The sequence below is a fragment of the Arctopsyche grandis genome, chromosome 9 (assembly GCF_051622035.1).
Source record: "Arctopsyche grandis isolate Sample6627 chromosome 9, ASM5162203v2, whole genome shotgun sequence".
Lineage (NCBI taxonomy): Eukaryota > Metazoa > Arthropoda > Insecta > Trichoptera > Hydropsychidae > Arctopsyche > Arctopsyche grandis.
In genome coordinates, this window is record NC_135363.1 from 32626235 (window position 1) to 32650547 (window position 24313).

Here is a 24313-nt window from a genome sequence, read left to right on the forward strand (position 1 = left end):
AATTAGCCCTATTCCATACAAATTATGTATATATCATTATATGCAAATGACCATCTCTAAAACATTCGCCCTGCAAATAAAAAGAGTGACCCTATCTAAAATAGCTCGCACGACCCAATCGGTGTCCGCCCGGCCAATCAAACATCAAATAGGTTGCCTGTAAGAAAAATAAAATTTTACAAAAATAAAAACCAACCCTAACCTTACCTAACCTAATCTAACCCTTAAAAAAGTAAGTGTTGGCTGCTAAGATATTATGATGTGTTTGATTGGATATTACGATGTGTGGACCATGAGGAGAGTGGGAATGGTCAGGAGCGGGGAGCAGAGACAGATCTGACTGTCGAAAATTATAATTTCACTGATAGGGGCTAGTGAAAATGTAATTGGATATGATTTTTCTGAACTGAAGTTATGATGGCACTGAAACGTCAAATTTTATTTTTGTTACTGGCAACCCATTTGACGTTTGATTTGCCGGGCGGACGTAGATTGGGTCGTGCGAGCTATTTTAGAGATGTTAATTTGACATTAAATGTCATTTTGACATATATCGTGTAATTTATTTTATAGTCTTGCCAAAAATATTATCTCTTAAACTTGTACATATGTATATAAATTTATAGAATACTAGTTGTTTTACCCGGCTTCGCTCAGTGTTTGTAATATATATACGGCTTAACCCTGGCGAATCTAATAGTAAATAAAATGCTATTTAAAAGTAAATACTTTATTATTTGAACATTTAGCTCTCAAAATTAGCTCTCAAAATTTATCTTTCTCAAGAATTTTTCTATATTTGTCTCTTGTTTTGAAAATGGTTCCAAGCCTCTGCTTTAGATCCTGTACTAAATTTACAAACATCACAACTACGTTTTCATACGTGGTGGTGTGTTTAAATTTAATTCAAATAAAATTAAAAACACAAAAATAGCAATTGTGCGTATTTAATTTTATCACTGCACGTTTAGCATGCCAAACTTTTTCCGGTTATTTGTCAAACTAACCTTAAGCCCCCATCTGTTCAATTTGCGCGGCTGGCAAAGCTCTGTTTGCACAGCATCTACTCAAATAGAACGGTTAAAAGCGTAAAAACAAACAAAATAAAAAAATAAACAAAATAAAATAAACAATCATCACATTTATAAAATGCCATTTATCAATTCAACTTGAAATTTTCACACTTATTGTATGATATTTACATATAATGAAGCAACGAACACGAGGCGTACGTAGTACATTCGATGGACGCTCGATATTTAAGCTTGATAAATGATTTCTGTGAATTCGAATCGTACATTTTTTGCACTCAATGAAATACGGCGCAATTCGAAAACAGTATCGCACTTCTATAAAGGACACGGTCTGTTGATTTTGCAAGACAGCCATAATCAATTAACGTCCCGGTGTCTAATGGAGTCCCGCAATTGATGTGTACTGTAACGTATATGCACCCTAATCATTCTCAATACATTCATATATGTATATTCAGGTTCACCAAACAAAGGATCGAATCATCTGAATTTCCCTTTGGATCGGATCAAACGGATCAACCCCTAAGATGAGACTTTACACAAATTGACATCTGCATATACACAAATGTAAAGGGTGAGACGGAAACGACTATACGATCTTGAAAATTAACACTCAAATTGAAAAGTGGACGTCCTCTAGCTGAATTAAACCAAACTACATATTACGTATGTAGTATTTAGTTGAAATTTTAGGAACATTGATGACTTTTGATGCGTAATTCACCACCGTCTTGGGCGTCTTAAGAGATGAAAATGACAGATATCGGTAAGACATAAGAGTCACATTTGCATTTATGTATGTATATATGTTTCTATATGTATATGTTACAGTGAAACTGCAATTTTCAGTGAAATTATAAGTTCAATGACTCAAGCAGTGATTACGGATATAACAAAAATTCGTTTATTTTATCTAGGTAAGCCAGTTATCAATAGAATTTTTGAAGAATAGTCGAAATATGATTTTTCTAAGTGGAATTTTATTTAATTCTCATTTAAAGACAATTTAATATATTATCCCTATTAATTCAATTCAGATTCGTGAAAATACGAGTAAATAATAGTACGAGCTTTTAGCTCGCAATTTTACCGATTTAAAATTCAGCACACTTCCAATTAACCCTTTTAAACGAAAACAAAAAATAGTGTGGCCAGAAAATTATTCCAATAAACATGTTTCAATAGAAAAAACTCAATATAAAATAGTAATAACAGTGGGAAAAAATCCCAAGTGAAAATACATAGTTTTGACTTTCGATTTAAACTGGACGACTACTTAGAGAGATTTGAAAGCTGAAAAGTACTACAAATAAAATATAAAATACCCGACTATAGATTTCAATATTCATTTTGAACAGAAAATTGACAGATTTTGAGACATCGACGGAATAACACGAAGATATATGTAGAAAAATCGCGCGATTAAAAAAACACATATATCTCCGAATCTCGAGCTAATCAACATTTGTTATTACCAGATTCGTATTTACTGAGTATAGATCCATAAGAAAAGTCATATCTCGTCTCTGAACCATCTTTCGTATTAGTATTAATTTTCAAGTTACTGATCGTCCAGTTGTATTTGACTCACCCCATACTACACGTCTTGTCGAATAATTTCGTACATACATATGTATATCTCTAGCTGGAATCGTATACATAGTTAAAATTGGATCGCTTTGTATGCGCCGAAATTAGACTTCTCTTATCAATAATTTAGATGTGAAGAATGGAGATGGCAAATTCAGCACATTTTTGCCACATAAATTCGACGACAAAAGCGCGCTTTTCCTGTTGACTACGAGGCCTCGCCAAAATGAGGGTGTCTTCTTCGCAAATTAGAGATATCGTTAGGGGTGGAGATGACGTCATCCCCTACCACCTCTCGAGATATTACTGAACGACACAATAATAACAAACAAATGGACACGACGACCTCTGAAGAAACGCCAGCACGTTTATATGAAATAATGACAATGCCCTCTCCCCCAAATAATTTAGAATAATTTAACTATAAATACATATATGCACATTTTAATTATTTGCTATAAAAGATCGAAAGAAAGAAAATTAGAGACAGGGTTATTTATTTCTTATTTATATAATTTATTTATTTATTTATTCAATAGAACATATATGTACACTCGCCTTTACAAATCGTTCCATATTCCGATTAATACAGATCAAAAAACACTAAATCTAATATATAATTTCGACAGAGGCTTTGTATACAAGTTTGCAAGTATTTTTGGTTGGGAATCGAAAACAAGTCAAAGTTTCTATGACGACGATTCGATTGGTTGAATATATTTTTTTTTTCGATTTAAATAAATTTAATAAAAAATACAAATGAATATTTACTATTAGATTTGCCATGTTTACGCTGTTTATATTACAAATACTAAGCGAAGCCGGGTAAAATAACTAGTAACGTATATATAAATACATAATATGCTATATTTTTTTATTTGATATTTTTACTTTATCTGTTATTATTAAATGCTATTTTTTATGTTTATGTATGGATGTATTTATGTTTATGTTCAAATGTATTTTTTATGTATAATTGATGAGTATATTATTTTCGTTATGTATTAGTTTATGTTTAATTGTTATTTTGTTTTTGTGTTATATTTTTTGACCATTGTGGCGCTTTAGGAATTCCTGTTATTTTATTTTATTTTATTTTATTAATTGAAAAATCAACAGACAGGATGTACATAGATATGTATAAAAAAACAAATAGTTAATAAATAATATATGTAACATCCGAGTCCAATAATAGATTTTTACAAAAATGAAAAAGATAAATATAAGGAAAACAAATTAAAAAGTAAAGAATAAAGGCATGACAAAATATGTAGAACATTGCATAATTAAACTAAAGTATTAAAATATTTGGAAAAGGTTATAAAATAGAATATAAGAAGAAATTGAAATTTACAAATATAAAACAAATGAAAAAGGTAAATACAAAATTAACAAATGAAAATATGCCACAATGGTCTGTTTAGAATAAAATAAAATAAATAAATAAAATAATTATTATTATATATTTTTACATTATATGTATACGGCATCGATAGTCAAACATTGCAAGCATTTATACAATACGATCAATATAAGCATTTATAAAATGCGAATTCAAACGAAATTTTTACAGATTTTTTATTATACAAATCGATGAACCTCAAAACGTTGAATTATTTGAGATTAAGAAAGGACATGCCAATTTTACAGGAACCGTTTCAATGATGAATGAACCGTTTCAATGAAAATCAAAAAAAATTATAGGAAACGATCGATCCGGAGTCACAAACCAAGGGGTGGTCAGCAGCTACTAGTGGGACTCGAACCGTGACCACTCTGCTCGAAGGCATAATATGCTAACCACTAGTCCACGCTGCTGGTTTGGTAATTTTTAGACTAAATTTCTATTGTATTTTGATTTAATAATTATACAGTTATTTTATATTTGATGTAGTATGTATCATATAGAGAAAATTTTGTAAGGTTTCGAAAATAGATAGCGTGGCAGTGACAGTTGAAAATACACGTAACATGCCACGAAATGCATTTTTGATAAAACGAGTGCACGATTTTCCTCTGCTCAAATGTCAACGTGTAAGCGATTCCTTGTGAACGATATTAAATATCTCATATTGTGGAAATCTGACAACGTTCAGTTTTCAATTTCTTCATCTAAAATATATACGTACATATGAATATATACTGTGATCAATATTTGTAAATAGGTTTTTGAGCTCTTTTTCCTATTATGCTGTACATTAACATTAGAATAATATAATACTATGATTAATAACCAAATTTTCTTTCACTTGCTGACGCTACTGGCTTCCTGTTTTTGTTTTATCCCTTGGAATGATTTCTTCTCAAATATATGTTTGACCCGGCTTTAACAAATTGAACATCGTTCATAAACAAATATTGACCCTCTCTCCGTTTTCAACCCCTCGCTCCAGGTTCATTTCAGTTTCACTGTATCAATTCTCGCGTGTCTTTTAAATTAATAAATACCGACCCCTAACAACCTAATCTTAAATGAATATGACCAACCCTAACTTAAATGAACCTAAACTGACCCTTAAATAAATATGTGTTGGCTGCTAAGATTTTTTTTTTAATAAATACCGACCCTAACAACCTCATCTTAAATGAATATGACGAACCCTAACTTAACCTAACCTAACCTAATCCTTAAATAAATATCTTTTGGCTACTAAGATGTTTTTTTTTTTTATAAATACCGATCCTAACAACCTAATCTTAAATGAATATGACGAACCCTAACTTAACCTAACCTAACCTGATCCTTAAATAAATATCTTTTGGCTGCTAAGATGTTTTTTTTTAATAAATACCGACCCTAACAACCTAATCTTAAATGAATATGATGAACCCTAACATAACCTAACCTAACCTGATCCTTAAATAAATATGTTTTGGCTGCTAAGATCTAAGATGCTAAGGCGACGCGCTATCATCCAACTGTCAAAAATTATAATTTATTTGGTTTCACTTATCATTTATATTATTTAACTGATCACTTATTTAATAAATTACTGATCATTTATCTTATTTTTACATACCTCCTTTACGTTTCACTTACGATTACAATTCAGGAAAAAGTTTGCCTCTTATCTGATCGTTTTCATACTTTGCCATATTGCTCATTTTGGTCATCAATATAAGTAAATGGATCCTCCGCCATTAAGATAGAGATAAAATATCGTTTAAGAAGCTTTTCAAGTACGAAAGTTTTTAATCTCGGAGACGTTTGGTAGTCATTAATTTTATACATAGATGGCGGTAGTAAAAAAAAATTATTGGTGTTTTTATTCAAAATAATAATTTTGTATACAAATTATAGAAGAGGTATGTTTTTAAAAAAAATTTTTTTACGTGAAATATTTAACTGATCACTTTAGTTATTTTTAATAATTAGTTCCCATTTATAAATTTGACCATAAATGTCTCTGTGGATGTTAATTGATATGTATTTACGGATTTTCAGTGAATTGTTTAGAAATACTGCATATTTACAAATTTTATTTTATTTTATTTTATTGTTACAAATCAATATACACTCGCCATTGCAGATTTGCTCCAATGCGACGGTGTAAGTTAATGAAATACAGAATACATAAAAAATCAGAAATCAGAAATACAGTAATACGTACATATACAATCAGAATATATAGCATATAACAATTAATCAGAAATAATAATCATAGAGACATCTATGGATTATTTTTATATTTTTTTTTTGTATACAATTTTTATACATATAATAAATACGAAATTATAGAGATGTCTATTGAGATATCTATAGATTTTTTTTTTCAGATTACTGTGTATAATTATTACAAATTATACACAGGCAGATTTTGTGACAACAGGATTAGATCTAATACCAATTTTCAGGTACCGTTTCAGAAATGATCAAATAAAATTGGCAAACTCTGATAGAGAAACGATCGATTTGGAGTCAAAAAACCCCCAAATCTAACCAGCAGTGGCGAGGACTCGAACCTTTGACCTCAGTGGTGCTAAATATATACACTACCACTAAGCCAAACTACTGGCTAAATTTGACCATACATGTCTGTGTGGATGTTAATTGATATGTATAATACTAATAATACTTGTATCAAATGTACAATGTTTCTGGCCAGGAAGGATTGGGGTTACCTGTTAGGCTTTTCTGGTATAAATTAAAAATAAATAAGTAAATATTTGTTCATATATGTATACATATGTACATACTATATTGAGAGCAAGGAAAACAAGCTAGACAGTCAGAAGAATCGGCGTGCGTGTTTCCCGTTGAAAGAAAGAAAAATTTTGTCGAGGGGGGCAATTCGTTAAGCAATTCATCCGTCAGCTGGAAGATTTACTACGAGGGTGATCTCCTTTCAGGTTAAATTATTAATAATAGGCAGAACAAGGAAACAGTCATGGAAACCCCCCACCACGTACAAAGGAGCTGAAAAAGTAAATTTCGGACCCGAATTTATGGCGATCGCTCCAACTCGGGAAAGTATGATTCATCACGGCGAGGATTCTTCAGATTATGCCACAATTCTAAAGCCTGAAAGATGGCCGGCTATCATTCGATGAAAAGGACTCTTCGAGAAAAGGAAACCTTCCACTCGACCCGAATTTCCTCATCTGTGGAAATGATTCATGTTCAATCCCGTATTTGTTTATTGTGCGCAGTGTGGCCGTTTACCAATCTGCCTGGACGCGCGTTTATTTCAATTTTAAAATGCTTTAAAAAAAACGCAATAATATTATGTTATTGTATACATATACACATGTAGGTTAAGACTATAAGGAAACCTTTATTATGGCAGGAGTCTGTAAATAGGTAAATAGGGGTCTGAAATTAGCTGAAACGTCTATTGAAACAATCATGACAAAACAATCAACATTCAAGAAAATTCTATGACTTTTAAAAGGAATTGAAATAAATATTTGTTCTAAATAATTTATATGTCACATTGAAATTATATTTCAACTGAAAATACATATATTTTCACTGACGTTTCGGTGAAATCATAACCAGTTACATTTTCAGGGTTGGTTTTATTCATTTAAGATTAGATTGTTAGGGTTGGTATTATTTAAGAGTTAGGATAGGTTAGGTAAAGTAAGGGTTGGCCCTATTCGTTTAAGATTGGGTTTTTAGAGCAAAATTTATTCATTTTTTGATACATTTTCACTGCTTGAATTTGTGAAAATATATTTTCACAAATTCAAGCAATGGTAACATGGTTTGTATTTTATGCTTTGGTAACATGCTTTAAAAAATTCTTTAAACATTACACAAGATCCGGGAGCCACAAAATGTTGAAAATGTGCGTTGGAACATAAAAACCAACAACGTCGGAAATGAAGTAGAGGGCGCGAGATATAAATAAAAAATACTACTTCCGGTTTACGAATTCTAGCCAAAACATTATCAACTACAAGTTTCTAAGTTGACTTTTCTAAGAGGAAAAAATACACACTTTTAGTTTATAAGTTTTTTTTTATTTTTTTATTTTCATCACATTGATTATACTTGAATTTTCCCGTGAAGAGCACACATATCTAAAGGGTAAAAAAAATAGTGGTAGAAAAATCGAACAAGAGTAAAACTACCATTTCTAGTTACTGGCCTTCACCAAATTTTATATATAACTTGGTATATGAAATTTTGAATCAATACACTCAAAGGTTTCTGATAAGAAAAACCTCGACTCTTTAAAGTAAAAGTACTACATACTTCCGGCTGAAGTAAAAATATAAGTTTATCACTATGTGCGTGGTAGACATCATCATTTGCTGGCTGTACCTCCTGCCCGCACAGTCCTTTTTCTAATGGCTCCTATTCCAAGAGCTATTCGACTTCTTAATGAAATCGTTGCTGATGAGACTGAATGTGATATTTTCCACCTTAGTGAGCGTAAATTGTCGGAAATTACTCTAACCCATTTATCTGGTAGTCTGCGCTCGTCATTGTTTTCATGATTGATTGTGATTTATGAGTGAAATTTTGATTAACTCTCTTCCATTTGGGCCTTACAGGGATGTTTTGTATTTGTAGTTGTTTCTTACATATTTATTGAAACTGGCTGTAGGTGCAAGGCATTCCTTATGCTATATTTTATTTGATATTTTTACTTTATCTGTTATTATTAAATGCTATTTTTTATGTTTATGTATGGATGTATTTATGTTTATGTTCAAATGTATTTTTTTATGTATGATTGATGAGTATATTATTTTCGTTATGTATTAATTTATGTTTAATTGTTATTTTGTGTTATATTTTTTGACCATTGTGGTGCTTTAGGAGTTCCTGTTATGCCACAATGGTCTGTTTAGAATAAAATAAATAAAATTTATAATTTCTATTACCTATGTTCATGTATGTAGAAAAGTTTCAGTCTGATCCATTCAGCGGCTTAGGAGATAATTGAATCCAAAAAATTAAAAAAAAAATGTGCATAAGGGAAAGTACCATTTCTGATCAAATAAAATATTTAAAAAAATATATATACGTCATATTGATAAGCATTTCAGTTCCCGATACTAAGGTTATGTTCGATAGGACTAACGGTGTTACACTAAAATACACAGACAACACACACACACACATTTTTCTAGATCATGAAAACGGGATCAGTGATCGATTCTGAAATCAAATCAGTTAAAATCTCGAGTTGGAATTTTCGCATGATCACAAAACTTCATCTATTGTTACTACGTACATAGTAAAGTAAAAACAGGGAGAGTTTGGCGGATGGGGTAGTGTTTCAAAGAAAAAGTTAACCAATTGAAATAGCCAAAATAACCGGAAGTGGGGCACGTCCACTCAGGTCGAGCTCCCGTTTTTTCCCCCGACCCCTTTTTAAGGGCAAACACGGGCAGGCATTACTAATGCAGAGGCCGCGAGGCAATCAAATAATTTCCAGTATGTTATGTGATATACGGGGTACACGACCCGCTGAATTATTCACGACTCGCTCATTTGTTTTTAATCCTTAAAAACCCGTGAACCAGAATACTTTTGTATTCACTTATCTTGGAGGGGGGGTGAGAGAAGGAGAGGGGTAGGGGAAAACTCTCTCGAGACTGTCTCCGGAAAATTTGAGACCAATTGGAAGCCTCTGTCAAAGAAGACCGTAATTTAACTGTGTATGTTTTTTTTTTTTTAATTTAAAATTCTGAATAAACCTCCTCAGTCTTTAATTTTTGTAGAAAAATGGCGCCTTATTTGATTAATCATATAACATATTCCATTAGATCCGTCTTGTTGAAGCGTGTGGAATCTATGATCGATTTGGATATCATTTGATCCTCAAACCACCTTTTACAACGACAGTCCCTTTCGTTTCCTTTTGTCAATTTAGATTTGTTTTGAGATATTCTTGTTTATACTACAACCATTTGTCTTCTTGCTTGATTTTTAACTCGCTTGTGAGAAGCAAGCAAGTGTATAATACGATTGTGTGGAAACCGCATGGAGCAAATTATGTATTCTCTAATGATTGATAAAGTGCAAAAAGCATTTCTTCGTTTCCTATATAGAAAAGAGTATTACCCATATCTCTACACTACTTATTAAACTCTTGTCCGTTTAAACAATACAATAAAGATTACGAGTATATGTCGAATACTTTGACGAAAGACTAGAAACACAATTGAATTTTCTTCTGTCTTTTAAAAGGAAAAGAAAATGGCATTAAAAAATTCTACTTTGAAAAAGCAATATGTTATTTACAAATTTGATGTTTGATTCGGGTTCTTAAATCTGTTTTAATTAATAATAATTTTTTTTATTAAATTAAATTTGAGTGATTATTTCTATGATAGGGAGTATTCATATGGGCTTAATTTGTTTTCGTCAAATTGATAAAAAAATCTTTAATTGCTTGTTCTTTATTTTAATTTTTACTCTCATTTTTTTTGTAAAATTGATTTGTTAGTGTATGAAATTCATACCCATACACTATGAATATAATTAATTTTCATTTATACCTATTTCATTACCAATATTTTAATAAATTGGGTAGCATGTCAATTTTTACCCTGCGCTGCAAACGATTACAAACCAAGCGCCCGCATTGCCATTATTTTCATTACTAATAATTGTATACGTTGGCAAAAAATGTCGACTTTACTATAAATTATATTAAGATCGACTTTATTTGTCAATCGAATCGAATGGTTATAGTCTATTATCATTCAAGTTGGAGTTGGAATCGAATTATAACAAAAAGTCTGAGTCGGTAAATTTTGATCCAACTCCAAAGCCTTGATCTAAACATAAGTCTAACTTTATTATGCTTAGCACTTATAATTCTACCGTGGTTATCATATCTATTTTTTAAATTTTTTTCAGGAGAAAAATTTATAGGTTTTCAAATTCCATTATCCATGATCTTATTTTTTACAAGCCTCTTATTGCATGTCTCAGCAGAGGGATAATTTATGCGGTTGCACATGTCATTCCATATGATTCGATTATTTGATCGACTGCAGTTTTGTATTTGAAAATAAATATGCATAAAATAATCATAAAATGTATTTAAAGTATACTTTTTGTAATATTTGGATTTTTAATGTATCTAAATGTTTGAATAAATTCATAATTATGCAACAACTTCTCAAAGTGTATTTTATTTTTTTGTGAATATTTAATGTTTATTTTTCAATTAATTAGCTATTAAGCTATTTCTTAGATAATTAATTATATTATCCACATGAGCTGATCAATAAGAGAGTGGCCAAAATTAAAAACATTTGTATATTGCATATCTTTCAATTTTAATTATGTATTCAATTCATACAAAAATGTATTCAATTCAGGAATTTTTATATTTCATTTTTTATAATTTTTCTTGTTAAATAACACAATTTTAAATTCTTAAAATTAATTCAAAATTGACCGTATTAAAATTTTTCATAAATTGAAAATAAAGAAAAACTCAAATTCATCTGTAAGTTAACAAATATTGTATAATTTTGAAGATTTTAATACATTAAAATAGCACACCTTCGGCGATGTAAACGTTTATTTTTCTCATAAATAAACAATATACAAATCCTTCATGACATTTTTGACACCAAGTGACTAAGTGTCAACAATTTCAAGACACGTCTCTCCATTATTTATATATTTTCTTTGATATTTATTCAAAGTAATCAAAACATTTTCTTAATATTATGAATTTCTAGAATTGGCTTTATACCAGCGCTTCTAAAATGTAATGGTCTTTAACTACATTTTTTCACATACAAATTTGAATTATTATTAACCGTTGTTTATTGTTTGACCGTTGTTAAATTTTTGTTATGAAATATACAGAAATTTTCTTTATGAAGAGCAAACATATTTTAATGGTCGAAAAAATATGTAGAAGAAGTGAAAAGTGAGTAAGCACTCGGTTAACGGATCTTCGCTAAATTTATTATTTTACTTGATATTAAGCTGAAACTCTGCAGATATGAAATTTCAGTTCAATATGCTTTCGGAAAAAGACTCAAAAAAATTTCAATTCTCTCTAGTGAAGGTAATACTTCCGGTTTAGGCAATAAATGTGTTAAACTAATATTACTTGTAAAAAACTTACAGCCCTATCTTTTAAGCAGTTTAGGGAGTCAATTAAATAATAAAAATTACAAAAAATAAGACTCATTGTAGATTGAAATTGAACTCCTTATAAGGGCAAAAAGGCCACACATTATCAGGTCGGGTAGTTTTGGGGGTGCATTAGTATTCATGAACCAACTTCTGCCACACTTACTTCAGATATTGCACAGTCGAGAGCACACTCCAAATTGAATATTTAAGAACCTTTCCAGTGCCATCATATAATATTTACATACTGTTATGTACCTCGCTAATCAATTTAGTAGAATAACCAGTAGGAATAAGACACACCATTGATTTTTGGCACACCTAATTTAATAAATAGCACCATTGATTTGTGGCACACCTAATTTTATAGGTAGCACCATTGATTTGTGGCACACCTAATTTAATAAGTAACAAGATTGATTTATAGCACACCTTAAACACTGACTAACTGAAATTGTACGACAAGTGTCTTCAACACTTCATTGTTTTAAAGAAGAGAATATAAACTCATTACTGTTAGAATTTAAGTTAGTCATCACCATCGACTCCGCAAGTGACAGTCAGTCATCATCATCAAGAGTCCGAGACTGGTAGTCGATACCATCGAGACTCCGAGAGTAGCAGTCAACACATCAGCAGCAGAACAAAGTTAAATAGTGAAGCAAAGTTAAAGTGAATCAGTTCTAAGTATTTAAATTCTCCGTTCCATAATTAAATTCTACCAATAAGATAAATATAACGTTATAATAAAAATAAAGAAATTTTGGTTTGTTAAGCAAGTAGTTTAAATTTGAAAAATGATTTAATATTTCATTGGAATGTGACAGTACATATATATACACAATATATACAATGCAAAAGCTTAAAAAAAAAAAAACAGACACAACATACAGCAACAGAAACACAGACACACATTGTGAACATAAACAGCATTCTATAAGTAATACACCTTACACTTGGAAAAGACTGAAATATGATATTCCCGGGGGATGGAAAGAGAAAGAGGGGAACGCGAATAAACAGAAAACCTTTAAGCTCGCTCACTTCGAAAGCCGAAACAAAACCAGCACGAGCAAAAAAGGAAAATCAACACGCGCGCGTCCCCATTTTCCATTTTCCTTTCATCTGACGTGCATTTTCCGGCGATATGAGGGTCGTCTCGGACGGACGGACTCCGTTTGTGCATTTGGCGCTTTGTTGTCCCCGTCGCCTCTTTTCCCGGGAATTTAATCCCGGGATTACGTAGGCATGATCAATCGGAGACGTGCTTTGTGCCAAACTCCCAGCTAACTTTCCAGATTAACCTTGACACGTGCGCGTTAATAATAAATCTATTATGTTCGTCCTGTGGCGCTCCTGTCTGCCAATTTATGTTTAAAAACTCTCTTTACCACATTTATAATTACCGTACATATATCCAATCAAGAATTAATACGTTTAAACCTGATTCTCTCCGTTCATTTTCCAAATCAAGTATAAGCAGGGCCGTGCGGTAGATTTTCTCATTGTGATTTAAATAAAACTGCACAAAATGTACGAATACTATTATTTTTATTTCGAATATATAAACTACTATGAAATAATGACAATCATTTGCAACAATTTATTACAGTTTTAGCCTTTAACCCTAGATCATCGACCTGGATTATAAACAAATGGGTCTTTGACCTGAGTCGTAAAACATAGTTCATTGACTTTGTAGACGTTACAAAGAGCAACTACAAGTTTTCTCAGGGCATTTCGCAGAAAAATGGCCGCCATATGAATGACACTTGTAGCATCTAAAATCCCTAACATGGTCTCTAACACGGCAAGAGTTACCCTAAGCTAATTTTCCATTAAATATGGCGATGTAAATTTAACGGTATTATAATGAGCACAACAAAATTAAAATCGTATTATATGTACATATATATACGAATGTACGCTTCACAATATGAACCGCTTCGGCTAGTTTCACAGAACGTACATAAATCAGGTAAGGAAATTTTTCAAGAATCAATTTCGAAGTATATAAACCAGGATTTTTTTAGCAAGATGTTCAATATTACATATGTATATGATTAAATGTCAGTATAAATAACAATTGGACAGTATAAAAAGTACATTCACCAGAACAAATAGCAATGCCTGTTGGATGAAATGGTCTATCAAGATCGTATCAACCAAAATTTGAAAATTACCATTTATAACATTAATACTAACCATTTACGTTTAAATACTAAACATTTAATAAAAATACTGACTTTTTTTATTAAAACTGACCACTTGTATACTGAACGATGTATAAATTCCTCCTATTTAATATAAATACTGACCATTCATAATGCAATAATGACAAAAATAGACAAAAATAGACAAAAATAGACAAAAATTGACAAAAATAGACAAAAATTGACAAAAATAGACAAAAATTGACAAAAATAGACAAAAATACTTACTAGTAAAATACAAGCCATTTTTATTTATATCAGCATTCCATCAAATCACACAAATATTGAAGAAACCAATCAAAATCGAGTAGAGTTGAATACGTAATTGTTTTTTTCCAGGTGACAATGATACTTGGTGGATATTACTTGATCTTCTGCGCTTTTCTTTTAATTTTCAATACTTCTGCTGCTGCCAATGTATTTTCGGATTCGGAAAGTCCTCTTTCACTTCAAGCAACAAATCCACTTAACACTCAGGTATTCACACTTTTGCATCTGAATTTTGATTCAAATTATTCTAAACTATGATTTTTAAGATTCAACAGCTTACATGTACATATGTACTGTTACATTCGTGGGTGATGTGTATTTTGTTGTTATTACATATTTCCGCTGCCACCAAGCGTTTTTGCGGAACGCTACTCCGTAAATAAAACTCACTTTATTTTATAATATTATTATCTTCTTTAATAGTAGTAAGTATAAACGAGATTAATGTACAAGTTTGTATTACACGTTAGTAGTTAGTAGTTACTAGTTAGGCTGTCTAATCGCAAGTCACTAGTAAGACTGTTTGATCGCAAGTCACTAGTTACACTGTTCAATCGCAAGTGATCTTCCATATGTTTAACACCAGTATATATTCAATAAGGGTAACAATTTGAACCAATCATAGCTCATGAGAAAATAATATTTTAGGGGGGAACTCAAGTTAATTAAAAACAATATTTTAAAACTTTAATATTTTGACCCTTGAGTGTATCGAGAAATGGTTTCGTCGATACACACAATTACATAGTTACGCAGATTTAAAAGGGCTTTTGAAGGAGCACGACTCGTGGGAAAATGCAGAAATGCAATTAAAAACGATATTTTTAGTGTTAACATATGTGTCTTGAATGCATCGAGAAATTGTTGAGTAGATGCACACAATTTGTTTTGCAGATTAAGAAGGATAATTATATTTGGGGGAAACACAATTTGTCTCGCAGATTTGAGAGGGTTTTGGTTTTTGTGAGAAACACAATTTGTCACGCAGATAGCATTGAGTCGTTGGAATAGAATACAGCTAACATAAAACAAATAAAGATTTATGTAGACGTAACAGTACGTGATATGTATATATGTATACGTGGTAACTTTTGTACCATCATTATTAATTCAATGGGGAAGCGATGATCCATGACTCGTACTTAAAACATTATATACATTATATGCAATAAGCATCCGAATTAATTTGAATGAGACTGTTGTAGAATATGAGCTCAATTAGTCACTGTTCGAAAGTATTTTAAAACTATTATCTTCATCTGTGTAAGCTGTGTTATTAAAATATCTATTTTTTTTTAAGAACCAGAATCTTCTTATGACTGCACCTAAAACCCGAAACACGTTGGAATTTGCACCCGATTGGAAGTCCAAACTAGAAAAATTGGTGGATGTGATTAAAGTACTATTGAACAGTACTAAGACAAAAAATTAATAAATGTGCTTGAAATTTCTTAAAATAAATGTGCATGTTTCATAATTATTTATTATTATTATTTCATAGCTTCCGCAGCTTAGGCACACCTCCATTCCCTACTCCTTCTCCTACTTAAAATAATACTTCTTTTTATTTTTCATTTTGTCTTATAGAACTTGCATACATATGTACATGTGTATGTATGTACATACAGAGCCGGCCGTTATGGGGAAAAAAATAAAAATATATAAAAAATATTTTGACCTGAAACGGAAGTAGTACTTTTATTTTAGAAAATCGTGGTTTTTTATTTATTATTTTTTTTACATATACTATGCCAGGAAGGCCTTACAGGTAACCCCAATGCGCCTTCCTGGCTAATTACAAACATTGCAGCATTTCTTTTACTATACAAGTCGCTGAATTAACGAGACATATATAAATTTTATTGTACATTAATCTCAATAGTGGTGACATAGTAGGTTGGAAGGATATTTAGCCAATTTTACCGGGAACCGTTTCAACAATGAAATCAGATAAAATCGCCAAACTCTGATCGACCTGAAGGTACAAATATCCAGGTCTGACCAGCAGCACTACCGATATACTCGGAAAATTTCTTTTTAATCGGGGTCAGCTCATGAGATCGAACCCGGTGCCTCTCGACGCTAAGCAGAAGCTTAACGACCGAGCTATGCTGCTGGCTTTTATGTTTTTCTCGGAAACCTTTTGGTTTAATGAACTTAAATTTTATATCTAGAAATTTAAGCTTAATACCAAGTTATGTATAAAATTTGGTAAGCATCCGTCAACCGAAAGTGGCAGTTTACTCGATTCGTTCAATTTTTCTTCCACTTCAATTATAATTATAATTATTGTATCAATTTGATGAAAATTAAAAAAAAACACTGAATTTTATAAACCGGAAGTAGGATTTTTTCCTCTTAGAAAAGACAAAAATGTTTTTTTGTAAAAAAACTTTTGCAAAATTTATATTTGTTTTCTTTATTTACTAATTTAGAGCTAATTTGGTTTTGGTCAGAATTAGTATTTTTTTTTAAAACAATATTTCATTATTTTATTTTGATCTTTTAAATTATTTTAATCCTCTTGATATTTATTGTGTATAATAAAGATAGTGATTTTAAGTAAAAATAAAAAATTATCACTAAGTTTAATGAACCGGAAGTGGGATTTTTGTCTCTTAGAAAGGTCAAAAACTTAGTGCCCACTATTCTATCCACCTACCTGAACGTATCAAGCTGAAAATTTATATTTATATTCTTTATGTACTAACTTGGAGCTGATAAGGTTTTGGTCAGAATTCGTAAACCGGAAGAAGTATTTGTTTTAAAATAATATTTCATAATTTTATTTTGAACTTTTAAATTATTTTTATTTCCTTTGTATTTAATGTGTATAATAAATTTGGTAATTTGGTCACTTAAACATAATATGTATGTGTGTACATATAAGCTATGAATGATATAATCGTACATATGTATAATGGGGACAAAACTAATAATTTTCCTAATGCGTAAAATCAGAACGGGCTTGAATTTTTCATAAATTATTGTCTAATAATTTCACATAATCAGCAATTTCACGGAATCGGTGTTACATATTATATGCACATTTGCATACATGCAATAAATACGTTTTCCGTTTTAATTGATTACGACAATATTTCATGGTCAAGGTATGTAATAAATAATGGATGTAGCTATTTGTACATACAATATCGGCGAATTATTGGCTATGTGTACATACAGTATCGACGAATTATTGGCTATTTGTACATACAGTACATAGTAGATAAGAAGATTATTAGAATATTCAAAAAAAAATTGTATTCGCCGACACCCGAAGAGTATGATGTAAATAAAACTATTTTTTTGAAGGATACAAAAATAGTGAAGATATTTTCCGATAATAAAAAAGTTTCTCTTGTAGAATATTTTAGTAAAAATTGGGATTCGTACAGGAAAATGTGGGTACATTGTTTTCGAAAGTATCTCCCAATTATCTTTATTTTTTATTTTTATGACAACACATATCAGGAAGGCATTACAGGCAACCCCAATGCGCCTTCCTGGCCAATTACAAATATTGCAGCATTTTTCATTATATAAGTAACTGAATTACGAGACACTGAAAAACTCGCAAATCAATGAGACATCTATCAAGTCGTACACAAACTTGTTTATTACACATTAATCAAACATAAATTATTGGTGACATATTGTATATATAGGAAGGATTTTGGCCAATTTTTACCGGTAACCATTTCAACAATGAAATCAAAGAAAATTGGAAAACTCTGATAGGAAACGATCAACCTGGAGTCACAAATCCAGGTCTAACCAGCATCATACTCTGAAAAATTCACTCGAGGCCCGCCCTGGGATCGAACCCGGCACCTCACGACGCTAAGCAGAAGCTTAACAACCGAGCTATGCTGCTGGCTTATGGGTGATTCTACAACAAATAGAATTGAAAGGTCCTTTTGGACGCTCAAAAGTCATATTAAAACCAAGCTTCGTTCCGTTCAGTCTATTGGAATTTGTATTATTGAACTTCTTAACTACATCACACTAAGAATTAAAAATTCAAATACAATGATGGCACAAAAATCTTTATATCAACGGGTGATTTGAGGACAGAATTGAGAATTGTTAAGGAATAAATAATTGTCGAAAGGCGTCAATTGAATACTTGATTCCTCTCGGATACTCGCATGATGAAAATTTGGAATAAGTCAATATACATATACAAATATACACATGTAATATATATGATTTCGACCATACCATAATTTTCGCACAGTTGTGGTAGCCCTAATGTAGTGGAATAAATTGTGAAATAGTTCATACATTACATATGTTATAAATTGAACAGCATTATATTAGATACTTTACAATAAGCTGGCCAGAGGGCAACTTCATACTTCACGTTCTGGACTGATCTCAAATCAAGTACGTTTTTTTCTGCTTAATTATAATACCTTATGTCAATACAGATCGAGTGAAAGACTTATATGTATGACAATAAAAACACAGGATTTTTAAAATGTTGCAATCATAAATAAACACGTATTTGCTTCCAGAGTACAAAGATGATTGGTGGACGTTGCTTGATCGGATGCATCGTCTTGTTAATTTTGAGTACATTATCAACCTCCTATGTCCTGTCGGATTCAGACAATCCTCTTTCATTTCGGGAGAATATTTCGCCATTAGATGATGATGATGACATGGTAATAGACCTTTTCATTTCTGATGAAAATATGATATCATACTTGAGTGCTATGACGCTTTTACTTTTATGCTTATGCTGATGCTATGTTTTGATTAATTTGAACTCAGAATCGACCCGTCATTAAATTGCTATGAATTTGAAAATAGTATGGGTATATTTTTAATCTATGTACGTACATACATATACATATGTATGTATTTATATTAATTTAACTGTCTTATCGTTAAATCGTTATGGCTATGTGGAAGTCTCCAATTTATAATTAAAAATTAATAGGTTTAATAATACTTAGATATATTCCTCAAATATTTAGATGGGTTGTAGAGTTCAAACTTTTCATAGAAGTAAAAAATTATGTACATAAAATACTTTCCGAAAATATAGTGCAAATAATATAATATGTATGTAGGTGAAGCCAAATACAGCACTATATGAACATACATATATTATACATTTGTGCGTTTCGATTTTCACCATGTTTTATGTACGTAGATACATATCTTTTCCGGTGTTTAAAATTGAGCGAATGATAATTTTCATTGTATATTATTGAAAATCTAAGCTAACAAAAAATGCATTGACTACACTTACGTTTTATATTTTTGTTTTTTTTTTTAGAATAACCCCGAAGCTAATATAGAAATTAATCGAGAAGAACTAACTCCTTTGGCAAAATTTTATTTAGAGGCAGAAGAAGCTCTCATAGCTGAACAGAAGGCACTTAAAAAGGAAGAGGAAGGAAGTGAAGAAGAATCGTAAGATGCCAGATAGTACAGGATAAAGTGATAAAAACCAAGCTTTGGTTATTTTGAACGGCCTGAACAAGCAACACCGATTACTACCAAAAACATGAAGATTAAGAATATAAAATACCTTTTAATATTTTTTTATTTGGACTTTATTTATTTATACAAAAAAAATCTAGTTAGATGGATTATTTATACAAAATTACATTGAAAGCTCGAAACTTTATACATTAAGTTTTAGCTATACATATGTTCAACTGTGTTATAATTAAGTTCTTCGAAATATAATATGTGCTATGTTTTTATTAAACCGATGAAATGAAATCGTATGAAAAATAAATAAATTGGGTGGATCTGTACTGAACTTTTAGTAATTTACCTAATATATTTACCAAAACTTATATATTATTGACGGCTGAGTACTACACAAGTGAAATGATAAAAAAAAAACAATAAAAAAACCACCGCAAAGTTTATATGTATAATATAATAATTATATGAATATAAAATTCCTGTCATAAATAACCCGTTGAGATATCAACGAACAAAACACTTTTATTTAAAAGCTATCTACACCCATAAATTATACAGTCTATTAGTGAAGTAAAGTTATATATGAAAGATAATGACATCCTATAATGCAAATTTTATAAGATATAGTGGGTAAAACATAAAGTTATAGGTGTTTAAATTATTTAAATCGGAAAAAATGAGTGGGAGGGGGGAGGGGGTAGAAAAGTAAAATATGCATGAGCAATCACCCGAACGTAGTCGAGATCTGTCATCGTCTCGAGATTTTTTAAATATTTTTTAACATGATTATTGCAATCAAGGAATATTCGGAAACAATTGAAATCTCTATTGGGGGCTAAACCTCGCAAAATGGAAAAGTTTCAAAGCGATTGGAAGAGACGGACAAAACGCATGCATGCGATAAGGCAAATAATTTGCCTAGTGCGTGAAATCGGAACGGTCTTGCATTTTACATGAATTAGTGCCTAATTATAAGCCAACTTTAGCCGATTATAAACAATCTGCAATTTCACGGAATAGGTGTTACATATTTACATGCAATAAATACATTTTCCGTTTGAATATATTACAATATTTCATGATCAGGGTATAATATATACATACATAGTACAATTCTTCCATTATATATTGCATTTACAAAAACTATTTTCCAAAACAATTTTTCAAAAAAAATTACTTTAGTACAAATGTAATATAATAATATCACTGAACCTTAATAACGTATTAAATAATTTATTTATGATTTTATTTGACAAATGGCTTTTTGTCCGCTATTTTATTTACAATTTGGCCATCTTGAAATTACAGAATTGCTCCAAGTCATCACTATGGTTATATAAATCTAATACATACATATATGGCTTTTATAAAAAGGTACAAAAACAAATACGGATTCAAAAACAAAATAAGATAAAATATGAAACAAATAAATCAATATATAAAAACAAATACAATATTACAGAACATATTTATGTACGATCTCAAATTAAACAATCCCTCTTCCAGATCAGCATAGTTTATATTAAATAAATCTAAATAAACAGAAATCTGATTCAAGAGCTTGATGCCATCAAATTGGTCCGTGTCACAGGAGAAGAGAACAAATTGCGGCATCTAATGTACCTAATATGTAGCGACGCAACAAAATTAATAACTGTGTAAATAAATAAATATTTTACGATAGGTGTCAAGTAAATACTTGATTTCTTTCGGATACAACCATGATGAAAATTATGTTATTAAATTAATACGTATTTTCGGAGACTAATCATGAGTTTAAAGCGATTATATCTCATAAATTACAAGAAGGCAAAACAAAAATCATATTTGATAATGTCATATTTAAATTTAGTGCGTCAAACTCAGTATATGTCGATCGACTATTTTCCGTTCAGGAACTCTTTTTGGTTGCTCAGTATAAAGTAGTCAATATATACGTATATTTATATATACTTGCTTGTCTTTGATTCTGGATATATCGAATTAGCATACATAAGTGATAAAAAATTTTGAATTAAGTCCAACATAAATAGTATTTTTGGAACTGAAAATTAGATTCACAACAATTTACAATAAAATTACACAAATACTATGTAATAATATGTATGTATTTCTGAACTTTTCAATGTACAAAAAAGATCAATGTTACTTTTTTGATGTATTAAATAATTTACTAACAATAATATTCAATAACTGGCCTTTTGCCCCGTTGATATATCAACGGGTAATTTTAGGACATAATTCAGAATCGTGTAAAGCAGCGGTTTCCAAACTGGGAGGCGCGCCTCCCTGGGGAGGCGCGGGCTATTGCCAGGGGAGGCGCCAAAACTTTTAAATAAAAAAATAATTTTCATACCATAATATCTACAAATAAATAAAACTTCATATCGTAGCTTAACAGTAAAAATTCAATGCATGAATGTTTATTTTTATTTTTCTTTAATTTTTATATACACATTTAATTGGCAACCATTCAAGAAGAAAACCAACATGAAGAGGCACATTTGTGGACGAACGATAATTTTATTGTTAATCTTGCCTATTTAGTTGAAGTTTTTGGAAAATTGAGCGGTTTAAATAAATCAATGCAGGGATCACAAATACATCCACTTGTTCAAAAAGACAAAGTAAAAGCTTTCATTAAAAAGTTGAAGTTATGGAAATCAAATTTAAAAAAGAATGAGTTGGATATGCTTTCACTTTCCAAAAATTTCTGGGCCACAGCCAATATTAAAGAAGGTAAAAATCGTTTTATTGACCACTTGGATGGTTAAGTGCTGCATTTTTCCAATTATTTCAAAGACCTTGATTTCTCAAAGTTTTTGTGGATACAGATTCCATTTAACTACAATGAAGAAGACGAATTCGAGCTGACAACCATCGAAAAAGAAAAATTGATAGAATTATTATGCGATAGCTCACTAAAACAAAAGTTTCAAAATGAAACCATAATTAAATTTTGGATGAATCTTAGTGGAGAGTATGAATCTTTGTATTGCAAAGCAATGCAAGTGCTTCTACCGTTTGTAACGTCTTATTTAATCGAAACGGGCTTTTCGGCACTAGCTGCAATGAAAACCAAATATCGAGCCAGGTTAATATCCGAAAAGGAGTTACGAGTGGCACTCTCCATATTGCCCCCAAGATTTGATAAACTTTGTGCCAGTAAAAAACAACATCCTTCACATTAAATTTTGATGTGTTAGATGTAGTTTAATTAGTAATTTAATATAAAAATAAATATACGTGTTCGTATAAATTTATGTTATAGCAAAACCTTTTTATTATTCTGTCTATTGTAGTGTTCAGTATTTTTTTTTAAATAAAGGTTTATTATTTAAAACGGGTCTATATTATTATATCTATTAAAAATAAAAGGTAGGGAGGCGCGGAAAAAAAATTTTTTTTTAGGGAGGCGTAGTAGCATAAAGTTTGGAAACCGCTGGTGTAAAGGAATAAATAATTGACGAAAGGCGTCAATTAAATGTTTGATTTCTCTCGGATACTCGCCTGATGAAAATTTGGAGAAGTCATTATATGTACATACATATGTACACATACACATTTAAAATATCTGAATTTGATCATATTATAATTTTCGAACAGTTTTGGTAGCCCTAATGTAGTGAAATAAATTATGTAATGTATGAAATTAATATTTCACATGTACATAGGGTATAAATTGAACAGCTTTATAGATACTTAACAATAAGCTGGAGGGCAACACTCGTACTTCACATTCTGGACAGATCTCAAATCAAGTAAGTTTTTTTCTGTTTATTTATACTACCTTATGTCAATACATAGATTGAGTAAAAGACTTATATGTATGACAATGAAAACACAGGATTTTTAAAATGTTGCAATCGTAAATAAACACGTATTTGCTTCCAGAGTACAAAGATGATTGGTGGACATTGTTTGATCGGGTGCATCCTCTTGTTGATTTTTAGTACATTATCAACCTCCAATGTCCTGTCGGATTCAGACACTCCTCTTTCACTTCGGGAAAAGATTTTACCTATGGCAGATATTATGGTAATCGGCCTTTTTATTTATGATGAAAATATAATATCATACTAAAGTGCTATGACATTCTTTTTACTTTTATGCTTATGCTGATGTTATGTTTTGATTGATTTGAACTCAGAATCGACCCGTGATCAGATTGCCATGAATTTCAAAATAATGTA

At 30.7% G+C, this 24313-nt stretch overlaps 2 protein-coding genes across 2 annotated transcripts in view; one reads left to right on the forward strand and one right to left on the reverse strand.

The window, feature by feature from the left end:
- Nucleotides 1-20100, forward strand: part of LOC143917362 (uncharacterized) — a 177426-nt gene extending 157326 nt beyond the window's left edge. The window contains exons 5-7 of the mRNA XM_077438842.1: nucleotides 14739-14876; nucleotides 15970-16068; nucleotides 19960-20100. Coding sequence (XP_077294968.1) covers nucleotides 14739-14876; nucleotides 15970-16068; nucleotides 19960-20100 — 378 coding nt within the window. The remainder of the gene's footprint in view (nucleotides 1-14738; nucleotides 14877-15969; nucleotides 16069-19959) is intronic.
- Nucleotides 1-24313, reverse strand: part of LOC143916579 (uncharacterized) — a 590438-nt gene that overhangs the window by 42726 nt on the left and 523399 nt on the right. The gene's annotated exons all lie outside the window — the stretch shown is intronic.